Genomic DNA, 24,943 nt, shown 5'->3' with positions numbered 1-24,943 from the left:
GGATACAACTGTGAACAGGAAAGACATGATCTCTTCACCCTTAGAGTTTACATTTTAGTAACAAAGAGACAGAAAATGGGCAAGTGAACACATAAAAAATAATTATAGATTGTGATGAGTTCTGAAAAGGAAATAAGGAGAAGAGTTGGGTGGCAGGATGTCTTTAAATGGTAATAATCTGGTAGTTTGAGGCAAAATATATTCTTATTATGTTAAGGAAATATCTTTATAATTCTGGTTTATTACTTACAGATTTTAAAAGTACTTTTTGTTAAAAGCTATTGGCTGTAAGAAAATACAAGAATATATTGAAAACATTATTGGATGTTAATTCTCTCACTTATAAGTCTTTATTTGCTGCTATTATTTTAATTTTGTAGTTGTAGAAGAGGATTTGTCAGAAACTCTGAGAAAGTATATAGTTTGAGAGAATAATAAAAATCCTCCCTTAAAGAGATCTGATATATACCAGTTCTTTCCCCTCTCACCCCCATTTTGTTGTGATTTGCTGATCTATATTGAAGTTTCATTAAGATTTAAGAATACTATTTAAAAATATTAAGCTTATAAGCAAAGTATGTGATGATCAGAGCATTACTATTAGGGAAGTATTTATGAATAGAATCTACATATTATTTTCCTCTGGGAAATTGATAGGTTCTGAAGTGATTGTTGGAGTAAATAAGTACCAATTGGAAAAAGAAGAATCTGTGGATGTTCTGGCGATTGATAATACATCAGTGCGTAACAAGCAGATTGAAAAGCTCAAGAAGGTAATGATAGCTATCATATTTTGAGTGCTTTCTGGGCATTGTGTAAACCCTTAAATTGTCCTGTTTAATCCTTACAACAACCACATGAGGTGGGATTTCCCAACATTTTAAAGTTAAGGAAACTAAAGATAAGGGAGATTGAGAAACTTGCCCAGAATAAATAATTGAACAGCTAAGACTCAAATTCATTTTAAACCAAGACAGCTGCCTCTGTGAAACTTATATGTTATTATCAAAAATCTCACTGTAATAACACCTCACATAAATTACAGATTAAAACAAAGGCTTAAATGATTATATAACTCACTCAAAACTAAAAATTAAGTTCAGAGTATATGAACCCAGGGCTTGTCACTGATTTGTTTCCATTAGCCCATGGTTCCTGATACCACTATGAAAGAATCGTTTGCTTTCTGTTTTTTTCTTTTTTTAAATTCAAATATATTTTAATAGTACTTTAGTAAGATACCATTTGTAAATGAGATATATTTATTTTAATTGAAACTAGATTATTATCTTAGCTTTATTGCCAATTTCTCACTGAGCTGAATCAAAATATATGAAATACTAAAATAGATAAAACATTCTTATAGTTATAATCTATATATTTATTTTGTATGAAGCTACTGTGGCCTTTTAATCTCTGGCTTTTATAATTACTGTTATTTCCAAAGCAAGAAATTGAATTTTTTTTCTTAGATTTTATTTAAATTCAAGTTAGTTAACATATAGTGTAGTATTCATTTCAGGAGTAGAATTTAGTGATTCATCACTTACATACAACACCCAGTGCTCATCCTAACAAGTGCCCTCCTTAATGCCCATCACCCATTTAGCCCATCCCCCACCCACCTCCCCTCCAGCAACCCTCAGTTTGTTCTCTATAGTTAAGAATCTCTTATGCTGTGCCTCCCCCTCTGTTTTTTATCTTACTTTATTTTTCCTTCCCTTCCTCTGTGTTCATCTGTTTTATTTCTTAAATTCCACATATGAGTAAAGTCATGTGGTATCTTTCTCTAATTTATTTTGCTTAGCATCATATACTCCAGTTCCATCCATGTTGTCGCAAATGGCAAGATTTCATTCTGTTTGATGACTGAATAATATTCCATTGTGTGTGTGTGTGTGTGTGTGTGTGTGTGTGTGTGTAAATATGTACATCTTCTTTATCCATTCATCAGTCGATGGACATTTGAGCTCTTTCCATAATTTGGCTATTACTGATAGTGCTGCTATAAACATTGGAGTGCATGTGTCCCTTTGAATCAGCATTTTTGTATCCTTTGGATAAATACCTAGTAGTGCAATTGCTGGGTCATAGGGTAGTTCTATTTTTAACTTTTTGAGGAACCTCCATACTGTTTTCCAGAGTGGCTGCACCAGTTTGCATTCCTACCAATAGCGTAAGAGGGTTCCCTTTTCTTGGCATCCTCGCCATCATCTGCTGTTTCACAAGTTGTTAATTTTAGTTATTCTGACAGGTGTGATGTGGTATCTCATTGTGGTTTTTGATTTGTATTTCCCTGATGTTCAGTGATACTGAGCATGTTTTCATGTGTCTGTTAGCCATTTGTATGTCTTCTTTGGAGAAATGTCTGTTCATGTCTTCTCATTTCCTAACTCAATTACTTATTTTTTGGGTATTGAGTTTAATAAGTTCTTTATAGATTTTGGATACTAGCCCTTTATCCAATATGTCATTTGCAAATATCTTCTCCCATTCCGTAGGTTGCCTTTTAGTTTTGTTGATTGTTTCCTTCACTGTGCAGAAAGTTTTTTATCTTGATGAGGTCCCAATAGTTCATTTTTGCTTTTGTTTCCCTTGCCTCCGGAGACATGTCTTATAAAAGTTGCTGTGGCCATGATAAAGGTTGCTGCCTGTGTCCCTCTAGGATTTTGATGGCTTCCTGTCTCACATTTAGGTCTTTTATCCATTTTGAATTTATTTTTGTGTATGGTACAAGAAAGGGGTCCACAAGAAACTTGAAGTTCTTTAGTTATCATTAATGCTTTTTCTGTGTTTACTTTCTCTGTGATAGTTTAAGATACGACTTTTTTCTCTCTTCTGTTTAGATGTTCTTTAAGAATAATGGGCACATTGGTGACTCAGTCGGTTGAGCATCTGACTCTTGATTTCAGCTCAGGTCATGATCCTAGGATTGTGGGATTGAACCCTGCATCGGGCTCCACACTGAGCGTGGAACTTCTTAAGATTGAAAATCTCTCTCTCTCTCTCTCTCTCTCTCTCTCTCTCTTTCTCTCCCTCTCTCTCTCCCTCTGCCTTTCTCCCCCACTCCAGTGTGCTCTCTCTCTAAAAAAAAAAAAAAAAAGAAAAGAATATAAGAGTTTGTTCAGTTAGACTGCATGCACCACTATCATTTTCCATTTTTCTATTACAGTTAATGGCATTATTTCCATTTTCACCCTCCAGCAGAAGATAACTCCTCTCTCACATTTTTATCACTTTTTTAAAAGGTCCTCCTTAGGATATATCATTTTATTTTGAGTCATCACAAAAGTCTCAACATATATTATATTTGGAAAAGCCCTTTTCTCCCCTCTTATACTTTACACTTTTATTAACTCTGCACCCTTACAGCTTGAGGCGTTCCATTTACCACAAATGGTGTTAAACTTTATTTCAGGCAAGAGAGAAATTCGGTAATGTTAATGGAGTTGGGTTTTTCCTTGCCTTTAGTGTAAGATTTTTGATCCATTTCTGCTTATAGATATTATATGATTTTAGTAGCATCTTGAGTAGTATCATATTTAGACTCTTTTATAGGTGGTGCAAACTTGTAAAAAATTGGATTTTAGGTAACTTTGTTTAGGCAGATTGTTGGCGGAGCAGAGTAGAGCTAGGATCTGAGGGGAAAAGGTTTTGACTGTGCTTTTCATGGTCTTTCTGTCTCCGCTGCAGTATTTCTCATCATCTCTGTCTCTTTCTTTCTCTTTGAGAAGAAGAAAAACAATATACATATGTATTATTACCAATATATTGTTTGTTAGCTAGGGAAAACAATGTATAACAAATATTCTCTATGTTGTAATCTGTTATTATTTTTTCTTCCTTGTCACTATTATTCTTTAGTGTGCCTTCCATATAAAAGACCTACTTGTTTTTGATGTCTTGTTATATTAGTAAAGCCTAAGTAGCATGTACTGACTACTTTGGAGAGGCTTCAGTGTTACTTATCATTGCCCTGTGTATTTCTGATTTATCAGGGCTATGCAGAATTCAGTATTGTTTTAAATGTTTATTGAATGAGTAAGTGAACAAATTGAATGAATATCAGACCTAGGATACATATTATTCTCTCCTTTTTTTTTTCTTTTGTTTTTGTGGTTAAGATTATGGAACAATTTCCATATGACGTATATCAGTGTCTAATCTCCTGATCTCTGTTTTGTTCTTTTTTTCATGTAAATTGACCCTTTTCTTGACCTTTTCCATAAGGTCAAATCCAGCAGGGATGAAACCTTGGCTGAACGATGTCTTGCTGCATTGACTGCATGTGCTGCCAGTGGAGACGGGAATATTTTGGCTCTTGCAGTGGATGCAGCTCGTGCAAGGTGATGATATTTAAGTTCGGAGATTTCCAAATACCAGAAGTTGACCAGTTTAGGGGTGCCAGGGTGGATCACTTGGTTAAGCATCTGACTTGATTTAAGCTCAGGTCATGATCTCAGGGTAGTGGGATTGAGCCCCTCGTGTGTGGAGCCTGTTTAAGATTCTCTCTCTCTCTCTCTCTCTCTCTCTCTCTCTCTCTCTCTGTCTCTCTCTCTCTGTCTTTGCCTCTGCCCCCCTCTCAGTCTCTCTCTCTTTCTCTGTCTGTTTTTCTGAAATAAAAAAAATTTTTTAAAGTTTACCAGTTGAGATTTTCAAAGTGTACTTAAATAAAAGGTTGCTTCTATAAACCTTGTGAGCCTAAAAGAAAATATTGGAAGTGCAAATGAAGTTAATTTTTGTTTTTCTTAAATATCTGTGCACTTGCGACATTCATATGTTTTTTTAAACATGTAAACATTACGAGGCTTTAATCCTTCTAAATAAAATTTAAAAAATGAAACATTAATACTTAAAAAATACCAAGCACACATTTGTCAGATTTTGAGAAAGTCCATCTTACTAGTAACTAGCTAAATAGATCTAAACATTTCTACAGATAGATGAACAAAACAGAGCAGAAGTGATTGATTTTTGTCAAATTCAGTTACTGGCAAAGTAAGGTAGTGAGAACTGTTCAGGTGTGTGTGCTCATTTCTCATCTCCAGAGTAAAGCTGAGGTCAGTCATCTCAGCAGTTAGATGGTAACGAATTATAAGTGAACTCACATATGTTCTTCATCAAGGGCATCATGAAACTTCTCTGAGCAGGAGACATGGGTAAGCCCTCTCCTTTCCTTCATGGGATGAAAGGTAGTGGGCTCACCACCCCCAGGAACTCGCGTGCCACGATGTGGTGCAGGATGCAGTGCAGCTGGTAGGCCAGCTAGCCCAACAGCAGGGCCACCGAAGACATTTTATTCATTTACAATACTTGGATGGCACCAGGGTTTGAGCAGATAGAGCATTCATTATTCATGATACTCCAGGGTCCAGTTGTGTCCCGCCGGCCTATTCTGGAAGCATGTGGAGCTATTAAAGGTGTATTAAAAATCAAACAGACTTTGATTTAGAGTTCATTAATGCATAAGTACTTAATTTTCTGTTTAGTGACCAGTTACTGAAGCTTTCTAACAAAGTTTGGGAAAGGGTTAAAAGTATTCATAGATGATAAAGGATGAACCAGCCTTTCAAGAATTTCAGCAAGTGATAACAGAAAAACCCACTGAAGCCCTTCAGAGGCAGCTAAGCCTCCTTCACCACCTCTTGCAGGATGGGTAGAGTGTATTAATCCTGTGTATTTCCCCTGGCTCAGGACATTTCAAGCTGTTGTAGTGAATCCATGTCACTCATTTGCAGGTTGAGAAGTTTGATGCATTTTCGAGCATAGACATTTTTATTTTTGACAGTACACAAAACTACTCTTTGTCCAGAGGTAGGCAAGGCTTCCAAAGCTATTCATAGATACCTTTGAATGGATACCCCAAAATAAAGGTCAGTCAGTACTTTGCCTCATAGGACATGCAGAAAAGCAAGTGAACCACAAAAAATTTTCTCTCCATACATGATGTCATTGGTGAATTATTTTTGCTTTTGTTATTTATGAACTTTTTTTTTTTTAGCGTGTTGTTTTAAGTACTTAAGAGGTAGGATAACTAGTATGTGGGTTGGGTTTTTGTTTTTATTTTTGTTTTTCAGTTTTAACTTCTTAAATAAGGTGATTTCTGTGCTTAAAATCCTCCAGAGGTTTCTCATGCTTTTAAATTAAAACCTAATCTTACGATGGCCTGCAGGATTGTGTGAGATGTGACTCTGGCCTCTCTCTCTGACCCAACCTTATTCCGCTTCCTTCATTATGCTGTGTCCCCAGTGTCCTTCTTTCTATTTTTAAAACATAGAACATGTTTTGTTTTTTTGTTTTGTTTTCTTTTTTTACCTCTGAGAACCTTTGCACTTAGTATTTTCTTTTTCAAACACTTTTCCATTCTCCTTTATGTTCCCTTCAGTTTCTCCTTTTCATTATTTAGATCTTAGTTCAAAAGCTTTATCTTCATTATCTTCAGAATAGCTTTTCCAGACACCAGATTTCACCTTTTTAGTGTGTTCATAGTAGTTATTATCATATGAAATCCATATTAATTGATTTGAGTTCATATGTATTGTCTGTATCCTCTGACTAGATGGTAAGCTCTGTGAGAGCAGGTTTCTTTTCCCCCTCCCCCAGTCTTGTTTGTCACCATATGTCTGGCACTTACCATGCTTGCCCTATATTAGACACTCAATAAATGTTGAATGAATTAATAAATGAATGGAATATGCTAAAAGACTTTTTATCAAAAAGTATCAATGGGAATCTTGCTCTTTGCCCTGTAGTATTTAAAAAAAATTTTTTTTCAACATTTATTTATTTTTGGGACAGAGAGAGACAGAGCATGAACGGGGGAGGGGGCAGAGAGAGAGGGAGACACAGAATCGGAAACAGGCTCCAGGCTCTGAGCCATCAGCCCAGAGCCTGACGCGGGGCTCGAACTCACGGACCGCGAGATCGTGACCTGGCTGAAGTCGGACGCTTAACCGACTGCGCCACCCAGGCGCCCCCAAAAAAGATTTTTTTTAATGTTTACTTTTAAGAGAGAGAGAGAGAGAGAGAGAGAGAGAGAGAGAGAGTGGGGGAAGGACAGAGAGAGAGGGAGACACAAAATCCGTAGCAGGCTCCAGGCTCTGAGCTGTCAGCACAGATCCTGATGCAGGCCTGAACCCACAAACTGTGGGATCATGACCTGAGCCAAAGTTGGATGCTTAACCAGCTGAGCCACCCAGCCCTCCCCAAACCCCCCACCCCCTGCCCTAGTTGTATTGTTAATTGGTGAATTATTCAGTAATCTTTACATGCTTGTCTATTTATAGTTTTTAAGTCAGCCATTTTTTGTTTCAAAAATGTTAAATTCCCTACTGTCCTAATGTTAATGCTTTGCTAGAGGGAAAAACAACCTTAGGTTGACAATGGCTAGGCCCCCTGTGATTCTTCTTTAGCATATGAAAATCCCTTTGGAAACTTCCCCCTTGACTTTACCTCCCCAACTCCCAAGTATATAATCAGTCTCTCCTTACTATCCCAGGACAGCTCTTCCTGCCCATGGGTCCTGTCCCCATGCTTTAATAAAATCACCTTTTTGTACCAAAAAAAAAAAAAAAAAAAAAAAGAGAGGGAGAAAGATTACTATGTATAGAGGCATCCAGAATCATTTTTCATAAGTAATCTGAGGAAAGAAGCTTTCATCAGTGCAGTAGAAAACATTTTTATTTAAGTAAAATAAATCAGTGAGAGAAAGACATATACCATAGTTTTTGATAGCCTACTTTTTAGGTAATAAATTGTGTCCTATTATATTGAATATTAAAGTAAATATTTTTTATCTCAAATAATGATGTTAACAGGACCTCTATTTTATTATTTTAATATTTTAGATGTACAGTTGGAGAAATCACAGATGCTATGAAAAAGGTATTTGGTGAACATAAAGCTAATGATCGTATGGTCAGTGGAGCCTATCGGCAGGAATTTGGAGAAAGTAAAGAGATATCATTTGCTATCCAGAGGTAATAAATGAGATTTCTTAAACCAGAATGCCATCTTTTCTGTGAACATAATCCCAATGAATCAGTTGCGGGCTTAATTTTCTCACATACCATTTGGAAAACATTTGAATGGACTTTCCCGTTAGTCTGTAGGTTTACTAAAATAATATTTTCAATTTTCACTATAGTTCCCTTTAAGAGTTTCTAATTAAAATAAATGTTTGTTCAACTAGCGTTGATACTGCTTCATATCCCCCAGATACTTAAATTTCAGTCTCCTTATTATAGTATACTTACATTCTTAAGTTTATTCGAATTGTTTAATTTTCAAATAGTTATAAAATAATTTTCACGTTTGAAAATAAATAATTTGGTAACCATCTATGCGTAAATTAAAATCAGTCTCACTGAATGGACAATAAATAGTATTGTCAAGCATGATTAGGAACTATAAATTAATACAAATTGATAATGCTTTCCATGTGTAAATGTAGCTTCCTGATTATTGTTTTTCTCAACTTTTATAACAAATTTTCCACTTTTTATGTCACTACTTATAGATGGGATAAATACCAAAACATCCAAGGTGAAAGTCATCAAAATGGATTTTTTTTTCTTTTAACAAAAGCAAATGTATTTTTTCATCTGGGCTGTAAATTTATTGGTTTAAGTTAGAAGGTATTTTGATTATATGTCATTAGAAATCACCACATTGCAGTCAGCTTGAAGAGGTTCACACTTGTGATGGGTAGGTGAAATATGGACAGCTCAAAGCAGCCAGTGAGTTACATTTGTATGAATGACTCTGAAAGGCACTTTTAAGCTTCTTTTTAAATATTTATGCATATTATACGCTGGGGACTGGTTTAAGAAGGAAAAAATTGTCATTTTCTCGTCTTCACTGTGATGTTCTCAAGTATTATGGGCTTACAGGCTGGGCCATCTTTCAGACTTTCCTCTGTGAGGGAAGGTGGTAAGCATATCCAGGCTTTAATGGAATTCTCAATGTAAAATAGAGATATTCATAAAATGTGAGTAATGGATGTAAAAAGGTATTTTTACATAAACTTGAAAGATTTACTGTGAATACATTATAGATTTTATATCTTACTTTTGGACAATTAACATATAACTGTTGTATTTTATTTTATTTTATTATTTTTTTAATAACTATTATATTTTAAAATGTTCTTAGGGTTCATAAATTCATGGAGCGTGAAGGTCGCAGACCTCGTCTTCTTGTGGCAAAAATGGGACAAGATGGACATGACAGAGGAGCAAAAGTTATTGCTACAGGATTTGCCGATCTTGGTTTTGATGTGGACATAGGTCCTCTTTTTCAGGTACTTAAAATGTTGGGATAACTTCAAAAAGAATGTAGTAAATCACTTATATTTAGAAAAAAATAGTAAAAAAGACGATAAACCATGATGATGTTTTTCAAGGTGTAAAAGAAGAAAATGAATTCCACAAATTCCTTAATTTATTTTTGAATGCATATAATCCAGTTAATTATGACAGAAATAAGAAAGAAATAGAATTTGTGTTAATGTACTTGTTTCTCATACTTTGTAAAAATCAGTGTCAGTAACTAAACTGTTATTAGGTTTCTAAAACTGAAGATTACTTTCAAAGATCTTATTGTACTATTTATTGATATTTGTCTGATAATTTGTGGAAAAGGTAGCCCACATCAGATTGATGAAAAATGTTTTAAAAGGGAAATCAACCATCAGAGTGAGAGCTTGATTCATAGGTAGGTTTTCTTTTTAGTTACTCTCTAGTAGTATTTTATTTAGTCACAGAATCTTTGACCCAACAGGATAATAATTTGTTAGAAGTAAATGAAGCTGAAATTCTCTATAGAATGATACAACTTTAATCTTCTCTACAAAATATCTTTGGTTGAGTACATTGTAATAACTTCCATAGTAAAAGTTTTATCCACTACATACTTATTGATCATCTACCAGATGCTAGGTTCTGAGTTGAATAAGATACGATGATTTTTGTCTTCAGGGAGGTTACAGGCTTCTAACAGAGAAAGATTTACTTATCAGTAAACACAGCAGAGTAATAATTACTGTAATTAACATTTGGACAAGGAACTTACCCAAGTATCCTAGGAACTTATGTTTGAGCTGTGCCTTTGGAAGCATAGAGAGCAAGGCAGGGAAAGGCATGCTAGGAAAAGCGTTGGCTTGAGCAGAGGTGCAAAGGTACAGAACCGTGAGAAAGCATGATACCTTCAGGTAACTGTAGGACGTTCAGTAACATTAGAATACAGTGCTTGGGGTGGTGTGTAGATTACAATTGTATGCCATTCTACGGAGTTTGAACATTATCCCAAAGGTGTCTAGGTAGAGTGACAATCAAATTTATACTTTAGAAAGCTCACTTTCCAGGAAAATCACTTTCTTAAGCAGATTGAGAGGAGCTTCCTAGATGCAAGGAGTCCACTTAAGATGTTCAGTAATGAGTGAGAAGCAATGCAGACCTTACCCACAGGCAGTGTCAGGGTCTTAGCAGAAGTTGGCCAGGATTGTGAAGAAAATTTAATAAAGATGTTATTTATGGGGAATGGAGGTAGGCTTAAGAGAATCAGCTTATGGAACTTTCAGATGAAGACAGCCATGTAAATTGGATATACATGTCTGGAGCATAGAAGAGAGGCCTCTATTATAAATAAGATTTTGAGACTTCTCAGTATGTAAATAGTACTTGAAACCATGAGAACTCATTTAACTTCTCATGAAGAGTGTGGGTAGCAATATGAAAACTTGAACAAATAAAAGGAAAAAGAGAAGGAGGCAGCAAAGGAGGAAAAGGAAATGGAGTGAGTAGTGGGATGAACACTAAGGAGGAAGGAGAATTTCAAGGAAAAGGAGGTACTATTATTCCATGCTGTGGATGAGTCAGCTAAGATGAAGACTAAAAAATTGATTACATTTTTACAAGTAAAGAAATAACCTTCCTGAAGAGGCGCGCCCTTTGTAGAATCTCCCATAAGAGTTTTCCCTTTTGAATTTTTAAATAATACTCTAGAGTGTCTAGAAGAAATTCAGTTAGCCTGAACTTATGGAGATATGTCCTTGAACTGTGTTCGTAGGTAAGTTTATAAATACATTTAAGGTAGGTTTTGTTAAGCATCTCAAATATATTTTAAATTAAGTAAATACATATATTGAGATTGCTTTCATTCTTCCTTTAAGTTGACTACTTTCTCATTCTAGTTTTTTATTTATATGCTACTTCCCTTTTACTTCAGCTTTTTGTTTGTTTTAAATATTGACCAAATATAATACATTTCCAATATTTAAAAATTAGCTTTTGGGAAATATATATATATATATATATATATATATATATATATATATAATGAAAGTAATTAAAAATGATGGTCATTAATTGGCATTTAAAAGAACTTTTCAAAGAGCTAAAAGTTTATTTCCCTATTGCATGCCATCTATAAAAATATAATTTGCCTTTTAGTACCACAAATTTGTTAATATAATACTATATCATTTAAAAAAAAGAAAAACTTATCTGTGGATGAAGGTAGAATCCTGTAGTTCTGTGTCTGATTTCATTAAAATTAGATTTAAAGTTGGGTCGCCTGGGTGGCTCAGTCGGTTAAGCGTCTGACTTCAGCTCAGGTCGTGATCTCGCGGTCCGTGAGTTCGAGCCCCGCGTCGGGCTCTGTGCTGACGGCTCAGAGCCTGGAGCCTGTTTCAGATTTTGTGTCTCCCTCTCTCTGACCCTCCCCCGTTCATGCTCTGTCTCTCTCTGTCTCAAAAATAAATAAACGTTAAAAAAAAAAATTAGATTTAAAGTTTTAAAATGTTCACTATTTATTGACATAAAATACAGTTTAGTGTATCTAAGCATAAAGCATGGAAACGAATTAAGTGTAATTTTAATCTAATACGTTTTGGTAACATGGATGATATGAATGATCAATCATGTGTAAGTCAATTAGGTTTCTTACTTTTAACAACTCAATATCAACAATATGCACATTTTCTCAATGGTTTTAATTTCATAGGCTATATTTCTCACAGACTAGGTTTTACCAATCTGCTGTGTGATTTTCTTAGAGATACTCTTGAATATGGCTTCATTACCAAGAATGTAGAATCTTTTGTTTTCACACTGAAATTATGAGGCTTAAAATATTGCCAAACTAAGAAAATTCTCAGATTTTGGTAATTTTTTTGAGCTTATTGTGCAAGTGGTTTCTGAGATAGCCTTCTCCTTCCCCAATTTCTCAGTTTACAGTATATTTACAATGAGAAACTTGTATGTGTCTTTTATATGAAGTGATTTATTTTTTTATTTTTAATTTTTTTAAAATTTTTTTTCAACATTTATTTATTTTTGGGACAGAGAGAGACAGAGCATGAACGGGGGTGGGGCAGAGAGAGAGGGAGACACAGAATCAGAAACAGGCTCCAGGCTCTGAGCCATCAGCCCAGAGCCTGACGCGGGGCTCGAACTCACAGACCGCGAGATCGTGACCTGGCTGAAGTCGGACGCTTAACCGACTGCACCACCCAGGTGCCCCTATATGAAGTGATTTAAATGCATGTAAATTATCAAGAGCAAATGTTACAGACTCATTGCAGGGAATGAATATGGTCCTGGGTAACTCAATTCATAATTGAATACATGAAAATATTCTTTATGACTGTGTATGCCACACTGGTTAAATCCAGTTAATGCGTGAAAAGCAGCCTTCTTGACACCATCTCTTTTCTTGCTTATGCATTTGCCTGGGTATTATAGCTCCTTAACTAGTTTCTAGCGTTCTTAGGTTATTTCGATTCATATGTTGCTGTCAGTTCAGTGTCTCTGTGGGAGACGGAGGTCCTGGAGCTTCTTAGTGTGCCATCTTGCTAACATACCTGTTTCCCATTCTACTTTAAAACCTGAGATTCACTTTTCACATTGAATCGTATGTTTGGTCTTTTACCTCTTCATAGATACTGTCACATGTTGTCTTGTACTGCATCACTACTCAATAAATGTTGATAATGAAGACAACAGATGTATTTTTCAAAAATTGTAATGAATAGATAATGTATTTCGCCTATATTCTTTGTCTTAAAAGTTTTGGGGGGAACTATATTTTGATGTAACAAATCTAATTGATAAATTCTAGGGCTAGAAGCGATACAGCCCTGCTGTTTATTGCATCAATTGGATGAGTTGGTATTTATGATTTGAGAATGGTGAAATATGAGGTTATACTCACTTCAAGACTTTTAATGAGGAAAACCTTGGAATGCTAATTTACTAGGTAACAGTTTTAAAATACTTTTTGGAATAACTTGATGATTTGTCTCTTTACTTTCTAATTGTTTAGACTCCCCGAGAAGTGGCCCAGCAGGCTGTGGATGCAGATGTGCATGCCGTGGGTGTCAGCACGCTCGCTGCTGGTCATAAAACCCTAGTTCCTGAGCTCATCAGAGAACTTAACTCCCTTGGACGGCCAGATATTCTTGTCATGTGTGGAGGGGTGATACCACCACAGGTATTTTTCATCGCCTGTATTTTTCTAGTGCTATGATGGGAATCCTGAGTAATATTAGTTTATATGTAGTTCCAATTTACTGTATACTTTTGCTAAAGATAAAATTGTTGTAGATTTTGATCTAAATTATTTCCTGGTGATTTTACTAAGTAAATTGTAGTAAGAGTCCAAAAGTGCCCAATGTATTTTCTGTTCAAACTATCTTGTAATTCATTATGTATAATTTAACTTAACAGTATGCAGAGCTTCTCTTTATGAGAGAATTACCTCTTTGCAAACTAGTAACCTAGATAGAGATGTACTTCCTTCATATTTGGTATAGAATGATGGAAAAGGAATAGGATAAAAGTAATAAAATTTCACAGCTAGAATAGAGAAGAATGGTAAACACACAGTGCATATATCAACTCCTAGCCACAGATAGAGTGAGCACTCTTTGTCCTGGTAATGAAGTGAGTCCTTTAGTTAACCAGTCAGCAGCACTTGCTTCTGTTGTCTTAGAGTAGCTACCTTGTTCATTTTTTTCATGTTTCTATACATACATACTGCCTTAACTCAGAGCTGTATCATTTACATGGTCTTATAAAACCTCTTTTTCATTAAAGCTAATTTGATTGGGGTATAGTTTTCTTAGAGCCAAAAATATCCTAATTCAGAAATAAATAGAATCAGCCTGTTCTGAAAATTATTGGCTGATTGGGGAAGAGGTGGATTCTTGAACAAAAATGTGGATCCTATTAGAAAAGGAGAAATGAATGCTAGGTAACAATCAATGATGCCAATTAATTTATTAATGGGGTAGGGGGATACTTTCCACATATTACCTTATCTATCAGTTAAAATAATTAGTTAAGATCTAAATTGGTCTGTTTCCAATCCAGTTTTTCATTATGTCAAGTTTTCTTTTTTTATTGAGAACAGAAAACATACAGAGGTAGAAGATATATGTGATTGCTCTAAGTAAATAATTGATAGATGCTACAAAGACAGTAGCAGAAATTCTTGGTGAAATATGATCTTATGTCGAGGTCTACTATTTTTTTTCCTCCATACCACTCAGAATATACAATAGTTACTTATATACTACTTATGAAATCAGAAAATATATGTATGAAGTTGTGACACTGATAATAACATAGGACTAGCAAGCAAGCTATGTTATTTATTCTTTCTAACAACACTATACTAAAGTGATATAGTCAACACAAAACTTTGTTAATTGCCTATTATTTTCACAAATATAGTTGACTATTTGGGAATATAAAGGACTTTTATTCTTTATTGTCTGTGTATGGAAACTTATATCTGTATTGCAGTTTTAGAGTCTATAATATCTAAGCTCTTAGACATGATATTAAAACTTAAGAACCAAAATAGTTAAGCTGCACAAAATATTGAAATTGAAATATGAGTTGAGAAAAAACAGAAACCTGTTATCTAAGTGAGCTGACATTTTCAAGAAATATATTTCACACAAGTTGTGTTAACCCTCTGGATATTTGAATTACTCAGAACATTTGTAGGTATTTTACACACTTTTTTTTCCCTATGAGTTTAAAGACTAAAGATTATTTTCTGTAATGACATACTTGTGTGTTAATATGAGTATCCTTTATAATATAATTGTAGCAATCAACATTTACACATTTTTTTCACTATTTTCAGTAAATATATAAAGTAATGTACTTACTCAGTTGAAAGTCATTTAGATTTTAAATTAGGAAGCACTAATATATAGTAGCTAATCAAGCCGACTTAGCCACTGCCACTGTGGAGCTCACCATTTCTGCAGCCTGATTAAATAAATATGGTCTGTCCTCACCAGTATGTGTTACTATAGTCTGGATTTTCTAACCTTCTTAAAAGCAGTGGCTTCCAAGTATTTTCAGCAAGGTTAGCAGCCTCGTGATGCCTACTTCTTTCATGAAGGAGGCAATACGATACTCCCGGCCAGTTCAGTGGAGGATGTTTTAAAATACCAACTTTTTTTTTTTTTTAAATGTTTATTCATTTTTGAGAGAGAGAGACAGAGACAGAGACAGAGCGTGAGCAAGGGGAGGGACAGAGAGAGAGGGAGATAGAATCCAAAGCGGGCTTGAGGCTCTGAGATGTTAGCACAGGGCCCAACACGGCGCTCAAACCCACAAACCATAAGATCATGACCTGAGCCGAAGTCCAACACTTAACTGACTGAACTACCCAGATGCCCCTAAAATAACAACTTTTTATTTGAAAATAATTCCAAACTAATAGATAATAAAAATAGTACAAAGGACACCTGTATACCCTTTACTCAGATCTACTTGTTTCTTACATTTTATCCCCTCACTAAAGTATATTTTATAAGGCTGTGTTAAGGCTTAGGTAAGTCAAGAAGCCTTTCTCCATTTGCAATATTTCACGGTCCTCTTCCAGGTGAGCTCACCTTCCAAGTCCACAAGTCAGGTGAGAGAATAAATGGTTCATAGCATTACTAGGAAAGATAGAATGAAATAACTTATCCATTTGGCCGTCCCCAATTTGGAGATCATTGTTATTGTTTCGTCAAGTTTTTTTATGAAATCTTAAATCTATAGCGCCTGCCCAAGAATAATGATGTGTTTGAGGTATCTTTAATGTGTCAAATGTTGAGGTTATAAGAATGATTAGAAATGTTCTCTGCCCTTAGAAGTTCAGACTTAGAAGAAGAAAAGTTAAATAAGATGTGTTAAGTATCATTGAAGAATTATAATATTGTAAGAGTATTACAAGGAAATAAAAGAAACAGCAAAAAAGTCATTGGGGATAATTAGCATGACCATTTAATTTATCATCTAAATGTGACCACTTTTGAGAACAAACATGGGTGCTATTAAAAAGGGTGCTGTAAAAACAGTCTAATTAAAAAATGAGCAGAGGATCTAAATAGACATTTTCCAAAGAAGACATACAGGTAGCCAGCCAGGTACATGAAAAGATGCATCAGGGAAATGCAAATCAAAACTACAATGAGTTATCACCTCATACCTGTTAGAATGGCTATTCTTCTTTCTAGAAGGAAAGAAATAACAAATGTTGGTAAGATGTGGGAAAAGGATACCTTTGTGAGTTGTTGGTGTGGATCAAAACTGATGCAGCCATTGTGGAAATCAGTACAGAGATTCTTTAAATTAAAAATAGAACTGCCATGGGATCCACCAATTCTACTTCTGGGTATTTATCCAAAGAATATGAAAACACTAGCTTGGGGCACCTGGCTGTCTCAGTCGGATAAGCATCAGACTTCAACTCAGGTCATGATCTCTCAGTTTGTGAGTTCGAGCCCCATGTCAGGCTCTGTGCTGACAGCTCAGAGCCTGGAGTCTGCTTCAGATTCTGTGTCTCCCTCTCTCTCTGCCCCTCCCCCGACTCGTTCTCTCTCTCTCTCTCTCTCTCTCTCACAAAAATAAATAAACATTAAAAAAATTTAAAAAAAAAAGAAAGAAAACACCCAAAGAGATATATGTACCCTCTGTTTTTCCTGCATTATTTACAATAGCCAAGATATGGAAACAACTTAAGTGTCCATCCACAGATGAATGGATAAAGAAGTGGTATATACACACCATGGAATATTATTTGGCCATAAAAAAAGAATGAGATCTTGTCACTTGTGAAAACATGGGTGGAACTAGAGGGCATTATGCTAAGTGAGATAAGTTAGACAAAGATAAATACCATATGATCTCATTTATATGCAAATCTTTAAAAAATGCAAAAACCGAAGCTCTTACATACAAAGAACAGATTGGTGGTTACCAGAGGCAAGGGGAAAGGGGATGGGCAAAGTGAGTGGAGGTAGTCAACAGCTACACATTTCTAGTTATGAAAATAAATAAGTGATAGGGATGTAACATACACCGTGATGACTATAGTTAATAATGCTGTAGGGCATGTTTGAAACTTACTAAGAGTAAATCTTAAAAGTTCTCAACACACATACACGTGCACAGTTTTGTAGCTATGTGTGGTGATGGATGTTAACTGGACTTACTGTGCTGATCGTTTTTCAGTATATACACAAATACTGAATCATTATGTGGTACACCTAGAGCTAATACATTAAATGTCAATTACACCTCAATAGAAAAAGGACTCCTAAAAACAAAGAGGGTACTGCAACAATAAGCACAAACCAGAATGTCCTAGGATATGTGATCACCCTTGTGGATAAGGATCAGGGATTTAGAGGATATCCTAAAACTCAATATTATAGCTACAGATACTCCAACTTTTAAACAGACTACAGCCTGGAGCAGTGTTTGTGTCCTGGGAATCTTTTCACTCAGACTGTTTAAAATAAAGTAACAAATAGCAACAGCAACATGGGAGAATTTGTTTTTAAATGAGCTAATCTTTGTTTACAGAAAATCTGATTTCTTCACAAAGCCAAATTCAAAGCAGCATCATTCACCCAAAGAAAACAAAAAGACTAATTAGAAAAGATATATGCACTGCTATGTTTATTGAAGTATTATTTGCAGTAGCTAAGATATGGAAGCAGTGGGGTGTGAAGGGTTTCATTTTCAAAAGAAATCATTATGACACCTAAATATTTTTATATACAAATATATGGCTGTAGTCTCACTGAAAAAGATTCAAATTGTATTGAATATGTGTGCGTGTATGTATGTGTATGTTAAAAACATGGAATATTACACAGCCATAAAAAGGATAAGATTGTGCCATTTATGACAACATAGATGGACTTAGAGGGTGTTATGCTAAGTGGAATAAGTCAGACTGAGAAGGGCAAATACCATATGATTTCACTTATATATGAAATCTAAAAAAAATATGTGAGTGAATAAAAAGCAGAATGAGACCTATAAATACAGAGAACAAACTGGTGGTTGCCAGAGGGGAGGGAGTAGGGGTTGGGTTAAATGGGTGAAAGGAATGGGAAATGCAGGTTTCCAGTTATGGAATGAATAAGTCAAGGTAATGAAAGACACAGACAGCATAAGGAATATAGTCAATAATATGATAATAGTGATAGGACAGATGATAGCTACATTTGTGGTGAGCATAGCATAGTGTATAAACGTGAATCACCACTTTTTTACACCTGAAACTAATATAACATTGTGTGTCAACTATACTCAAAAAAAAAAAAAAAAAATTAACAAAATAAAACACTCCCCAAAAGAAGAGTATCACCATTCACGAGTTGCAGACAAAATACCTTAGAGGAAATAAATAGCCTTATAAGCTCAAACCTATAATGTGATACTGAATTGAACACAAATAATGACAAGTAGTAAAAATTTAGGTGAGAAAAATTATACGGCTTAGGGCTCAGAAGTTCTCAATGAGTGGGCCATACAACTTCCTACCACATACCACACACTGGGGTATTTGGAAAAGGGGCAGAGTATGCTTTGTTCTTTTAATGACTTCGAGTACAAAGGGTGCTGGCAGCTATTATTAGCAATCCCAGTGAAGGAAGAATTTTTCAACCCCGGAAGCCATTAGTGTACCAGTTGAGACAGTTGGGGGCATCAGGGACAAAGAAAGGGCAGCATTTATTGCCCTTTTGTTTCATTTCCTTGAAATTAAATATTGTCTCTTTTTATTAATTAAACAAATTCTTTCAACAGGATTATGAATTTCTGTTTGAAGTCGGAGTTTCCAGTGTATTTGGTCCTGGGACTCGAATTCCAAAGGCTGCCGTTCAAGTGCTTGGTGATATTGAGAAGTGTTTGGAAAAGAAGCAGAAATCTGTGTAACATCCTCTTTTTGAGTTAGCTTTTTTTCTAGAATAGTCTTTCAATGATGGTCAAAGAGTAAAACTGTGTCTTCAATTTAATTCAACCCCTGATACGTACTTTCTTAAAACTACATTAAAATACCTGACTTAAGAATTTTGTGATGTTTTAAGCGTGTATGTACAGTTTCACTTTAAAAATTAAATATACTTAAAAACTCTATAATACATGCTCAGTACTTCATCAGAAACTCTAGACAGTGGTATTATTTCAGAAAGTCATGATATTTATTTGAAGTATTTCTTTTTTTTTTTTTTTTTAAAGATTTTTTTTTCAATGTTTATTTATTTTTGGGACAGAGAGAGACAGAGCATGAACGGGGGAGGGGCAGAGAGAGAGGGAGACACAGAATCAGAAACAGGCTCCAGGCTCCGAGCCATCAGCCCAGAGCCTGACGCGGGGCTCGAACTCACTGGACCGCGAGATGGTGACCTGGCTGAAGTCGGACGCTTAACCGACTGCGCCACCCAGGCGCCCCTGAAGTATTTCTTACAAAACTATTTTCCTATTTAAAAAAAATTAAACTTTACCCTCCCCCAAGTTTCTGATTAGTCTCATTCTTCAGTTTAGCATTATATTGACTTGAGCATGATAAAATTGATATATGAATAAAATAATTACACCTATCTTGGAAAAAATAAGCATATTTATGTAGAGAAACATATTGTGGTTGTGTCCTCAACCAAACTCTACCAGAATTATTTCAATAAGAATATTAAGTTAGACCCAAAAGTTGGAACAGGGGAGAAATGGCAGAATATTGCTTCAAATCTGACTTTACTTTCTTCTTGGGCGTGAACATGTGACTCTGTTATTGCTGGGCTTGGCTCAAGACCAGGAGAATGGATGCTTATAAATATTTCCTAAGATGAATGTGCTTAGGTTGTTAATATATGACTTTCTCCAGCATGATGTTGTAAGCTGGGAGTATAGAAGCTAATGGTACATTCCAAGGCTTAAGACTTGATAACCAAGGGAGTGTATGGTGTAAAGCACAGCCTAAGGGCAAGAGAAGCTGATATGAAGTGTCCCAAATCAGTTAGTGAGGCAGGAAATAAAAGGGGTGAATTCCTCCCTCCTCTGCCTTTTACCTGTTTTCTTTTTCTTTCTTTCTTTCTTTCTTTCTTTCTTTCTTTCTTTCTTTCTTTCTTTCTTTCTTTCTTTCTTTCTTTCTTTTTTTTTTTAGAGAAAGAGGGAGAGAGAGAGAGAGAGAGAGAGAAGTGGCACTCACCCAAAGCAGGGTGTTTTACCTGAAGCAGAGCTCTTGCTTTACCTGATGTAGGACTTGAACTCCCAAGTTCAAGTGTCCCAAGTTCAAGACACCCAAGTCTTGTGTTTTACCTGAAGCAGAGGTCTTGCTCACCTGATGTAGGACTTGAACTCCCAAATCACAAGATCTTGACCTGAGCTACCCAGGTGCCCCTTTTGTTCTATTCGGGTCCGCAACAGATTGGAAGATGCTCGCACACATTAGGGAGGGCAACCTACTTTATTAAATCCACTGATTCAAATGCTAATCTCATCCAGAACCACCCTAACAGACACTCCCAGAAATAATATGTAATCAGGGCACCCCATGGCCAGTCAAATTGATTACCTGTTGTAAGTACCTATTACCTAAAATTATCACGGAGCCCTTGTACATTGCTGGTGGGAGTGTACAATGTTGTCGCTACTGGAGAAAATGATACAATTCCTCAAAAACACTGAACAGTTACCAAACAGTCCAGCAATTCCACTGCTAGGTATATATGCAAAAGAACTGAAAGTGAGGTCTTGAATAGATACTTGTGTACCCATGTTCATAGCAGCTTTATTCACAATAGCCCAGAGGTGGAAGCAACCCAAGTGTCCTTGAGAGAGAAGTGGATAACAAAATGTAGTGTATACTTAGAATACTAGTCAGCCTTAAGAAAGAAAGAAATCCTGACACATGCCACAACATAGAAAAAGCTTGAAGACATTATGCTAAATGAAATCAGCCAGTCACAAAAGACAAATGATTTTGTTTATATGAGATTTCTAGAATAGTCAAACTCACACAGGCAGAAAGTAGAATGGTGGTTTCTAGGGCCTGGGGAGAGGGAATGGGGCATTAGGGAATTGAAAGGTTATAGAGTTTTAGTTGGGGAAGATGAAAAGTTCTAGAGATGGATGGTGGCAGTGGTTGTACAGCAATGTGAGTGAACTTAAAGCCACAGTACATTTAAAAATGGTGAAGAAGGTAAATTTTATGTATATTCTACCACAATAAAAGTATTTAGGACAGTCTTTCCATATGCTACATATTTTATAAATGGTATTAATATTGTTATTGTAGTATTACTATTGTTAAAAAGAATGGTAAGGCATGAAGCTGGGAAGGTAGGCAGAAGCCAGATTGTGTACAGAGGCAAGTTAAGGGATTTGAACTTTATCTTGAAGACACAGAATCCTATAAGGGTTTTTACTAAGGAACTAATCTGACGAGGTTTGTGTTTAGCACAACAGCTGTGTGGAAGATGCCTTTTAATGGGGACAAGACTGGAGTTGAGAGAAGACTGTTAGAATAATGTAATAGAGATATTCTTGGTATCTAAACTTATCTGCTCAGGTGCTGCTCGGAGACGACAAACATGGAGAGGATAAGATCTTATTTTAGAAGACTGAATTGACAGAATCTGTCTTCTATCTTAAAAAAAAAAAAGGTTCTTGATCATTGGGTATTCACTGTGTGGAATCTGCTGTATCCCCTCACCTATTATGGTGGTTCTTTTGTGGACCATTTTTGATGTGCAGTGATTTCGAGACTGGATTTACTGACATAACGTCAAAATCGGGAAAAGGAAAAATGATGGGATTTGTTTTCCAGTGATCTTTTTGTCAATACTAGAGTTTTTCTGGCTTTGGAAGCATGATAGAATGATGTCTTTAGGGTACATCAAAATCCTTTCCCTGCTAGTTACTGGAAATGTCATTGTTATATAAATATTCTCAAATATAGGAAGTGGAGGAGATGTTTGAAGAGGCATCCCTTCTGAACAAAACCTGCCTGGAGGTAGAAGAGTTAAAGTAACAAAACCAAAGAAAACAGGATGAATTCTTCCTCTGATTTCCATTTCAGGGAACAGGGACTCATATAACAGAGAGGAGAGGTGAGGGGGCTGTTAAACAGCTCTATCTACCCACAGACAAGATTATGCCATGTGTCACCGCCACCCCTCACTGGCATCTTCAAATTCCCACCTGCTTCATACTACTCAAAAACTTTTTCTTAACACAAAAGGGATCTAATAAAACTACTTATGTTAAGACATAAATGTCTGCTACTGTAGAATATGTTTATTTTACCCGGTATATTTTTAATTTAAATGGGAAAAAACTTATCAAAGTGATGACTAAAAACACTTGTGACTATCTAGTAGACACTCAGCAAAAATGATGATGGAAACAACTAACATTATTTCCACCAATAGACAAGTCCTGACTCCTTTCCAAAGAATTATGAACCATCCATTAGACAAATATTTGTGCCTAACTGTGAAAAATTCAGTAATCAAAAATCTTTTCAAAGAAAAATCGTTTTGGTTTTCCTCAATAAACATAATGCTATTGTTTTCTGTTTCTTAGATCCTCTTTTTTTTTTTTCTGCTGTACCTGTAGGTGTCTCCCTAAGTTCAGGATTATTCTGTTTCCCTGAAAAAAACATTCTTGAACTAATGCCCCATCCTAGAGACCCATAGGCTCTGCGAACACTGTCAGGAAAAGCACATCTCTTTAATAATCTGCTTAGATGCACCTAATGTCATCCTTTTTTTTTTTTTTTTAATTTTTTTTTTCAACGTTAATTTATTTTTGGGACAGAGAGAGACAGAGCATGAACGGGGGAGGGGCAGAGAGAGAGGGAGACACAGAATCGGAAACTGGCTCCAGGCTCTGAGCCATCAGCCCAGAGCCTGACGCGGGGCTCGAACTCCCGGACTGCGAGATCGTGACCTGGCTGAAGTTGGACGCTTAACCGACTGCGCCACCCAGGCGCCCCAATGTCATCCTTTTTGATTGTGGTTTGTGGTCAGTACAACTACGTGTTGATAATTGTTCATGAACTGTGCTGCATTTGTGCTAAAATGATGAGTTCATTAGCAGTGAAGCTAGAATGTGACCTTGGATATGAGATTATTACTGAATTCTACTTAGTAAATCTGTCTCTAATTCACATTAACTCATTTTAAGTCTCTAATTATTCACGGCCTATTTCCTCCCTCTGCATTCAAACCCCTTGTTATACTGACCTCCTTTACCACTTAACATGAGATCAGGGCATGATATTAAGAGTATTTACACACAACACAAAACCCAAGTTACCCTGAAGCCCTTAAAAAAGAGCAATGCAGAATTTAGTAACTTCTTTCAGGGTTATCTGAAATAACAATACCCTCTAATAATACCCTTTTGGTTCTGAGATCATTGGCAAAATATAATTAAGGTAAATGTCATGAATTTATGTAATATACACTTTTATTGGTTGATTACCATTTGTTAAATTCCAATATGCTATTACTTTTGGAAAATAAAAACATAGATTTCATTGTGTTTTAGCTAAGCTGCACATAGCCAGTAAGCATTACATATGTGCATAACAAAAAGACATCTTTGTTGTTATTTCCTTCTGTGAACAAAAAGCTTAGCCTAGAGCTTGCTTAGGAGGGTATAAGAGAAGAGTAACAGTAATGACATTCTTAGGCTTTCTGGATTGTCTTTACTTGACTTTAAATAGTCTGTTCTATTGCCTATTTAGTTTTGTCATTTTATTAGACCATATGGTCATCAGAGCAATTTAGTGACAATTTTCTGTCAGAATAAATGGTTATCTAGACAATAAGTTTAAAAGGACACTAGGCAGATGACTCTCTTTGCCTCTAAAGTGTTCTTTGGTTTAAGGCATCAAAGACCTCTAAAAATATGTTTTTAAATTGTAAATACATCTGCTAAAAGCCTAATATTAAATTAAACATTTACACTCAATTCTAAAAGACTAAGAGGCCATTGCTAATCGTGCACAGGTTGCACACTGTCAAACTCCAGGGGGAGCCATTTACTTTGCAGTCTTGCACTGTCCTAGTCCTGCATGTATTCTGCTGCAATTTTCTGTCTTAAAAGAGGGATGATGAGAGAGCCCATGTCAAATGTTTGTTTTAAAGATTAAATGAGATAATGCACGAAACCTGCTTTGAACTGTGCGGCACACAGTAAAAGACTAATAAATGTTTTCCATAGTAATTATTATTGTTATACTTTACGCTAGCCTCACTTCTAGCCCTTGGAAATAAACATAATATATGCATTTGACATGATTCTTATTCTCAGGGAGCTAGTAGCCAATTTGCAGCAGATGAGCTCATGAGGAAACTATGACTACAGTGTTGTAAAGGAGGTATCCATGTAGTGCCATGAGAACACAAAAGGAGTTGCTAATTTTCTCCTGTGGGGGAAATGAAAGCTTCAAAGAGGAGACAACATCTGGACCCTAAAACAATGAGAGAGATTAAGTGGCCAGAAGTGTGAGTACGTAAAACAGGTATGTGGAAACAGCTTATTCAGGGAAATGGGGGCAGTGAATGTAGTCGAAGCATGCAATTCATGATAAGGTTGAAATACGGGGTATGGATTTTATCATTTATTAACAT

General features: G+C 35.7%; 1 protein-coding gene across 1 annotated transcript in view; it reads left to right on the top strand.

The window, feature by feature from the left end:
- Nucleotides 1-19,373, top strand: part of MMUT (methylmalonyl-CoA mutase) — a 36,232-nt gene extending 16,859 nt beyond the window's left edge. The window contains exons 8-13 of the mRNA XM_043591623.1: nt 658-773; nt 4,231-4,346; nt 7,848-7,979; nt 9,154-9,301; nt 13,324-13,491; nt 19,110-19,373. Coding sequence (XP_043447558.1) covers nt 658-773; nt 4,231-4,346; nt 7,848-7,979; nt 9,154-9,301; nt 13,324-13,491; nt 19,110-19,238 — 809 coding nt within the window. The 3' untranslated portion in view covers nt 19,239-19,373. The remainder of the gene's footprint in view (nt 1-657; nt 774-4,230; nt 4,347-7,847; nt 7,980-9,153; nt 9,302-13,323; nt 13,492-19,109) is intronic.
- The last annotated feature ends 5,570 nt before the right edge of the window (nt 19,374-24,943 follow it).

Source organism: Prionailurus bengalensis, chromosome B2 (assembly GCF_016509475.1).
Source record: "Prionailurus bengalensis isolate Pbe53 chromosome B2, Fcat_Pben_1.1_paternal_pri, whole genome shotgun sequence".
Lineage (NCBI taxonomy): Eukaryota > Metazoa > Chordata > Mammalia > Carnivora > Felidae > Prionailurus > Prionailurus bengalensis.
This window is presented reverse-complemented; position numbering and strand designations above follow the sequence as displayed.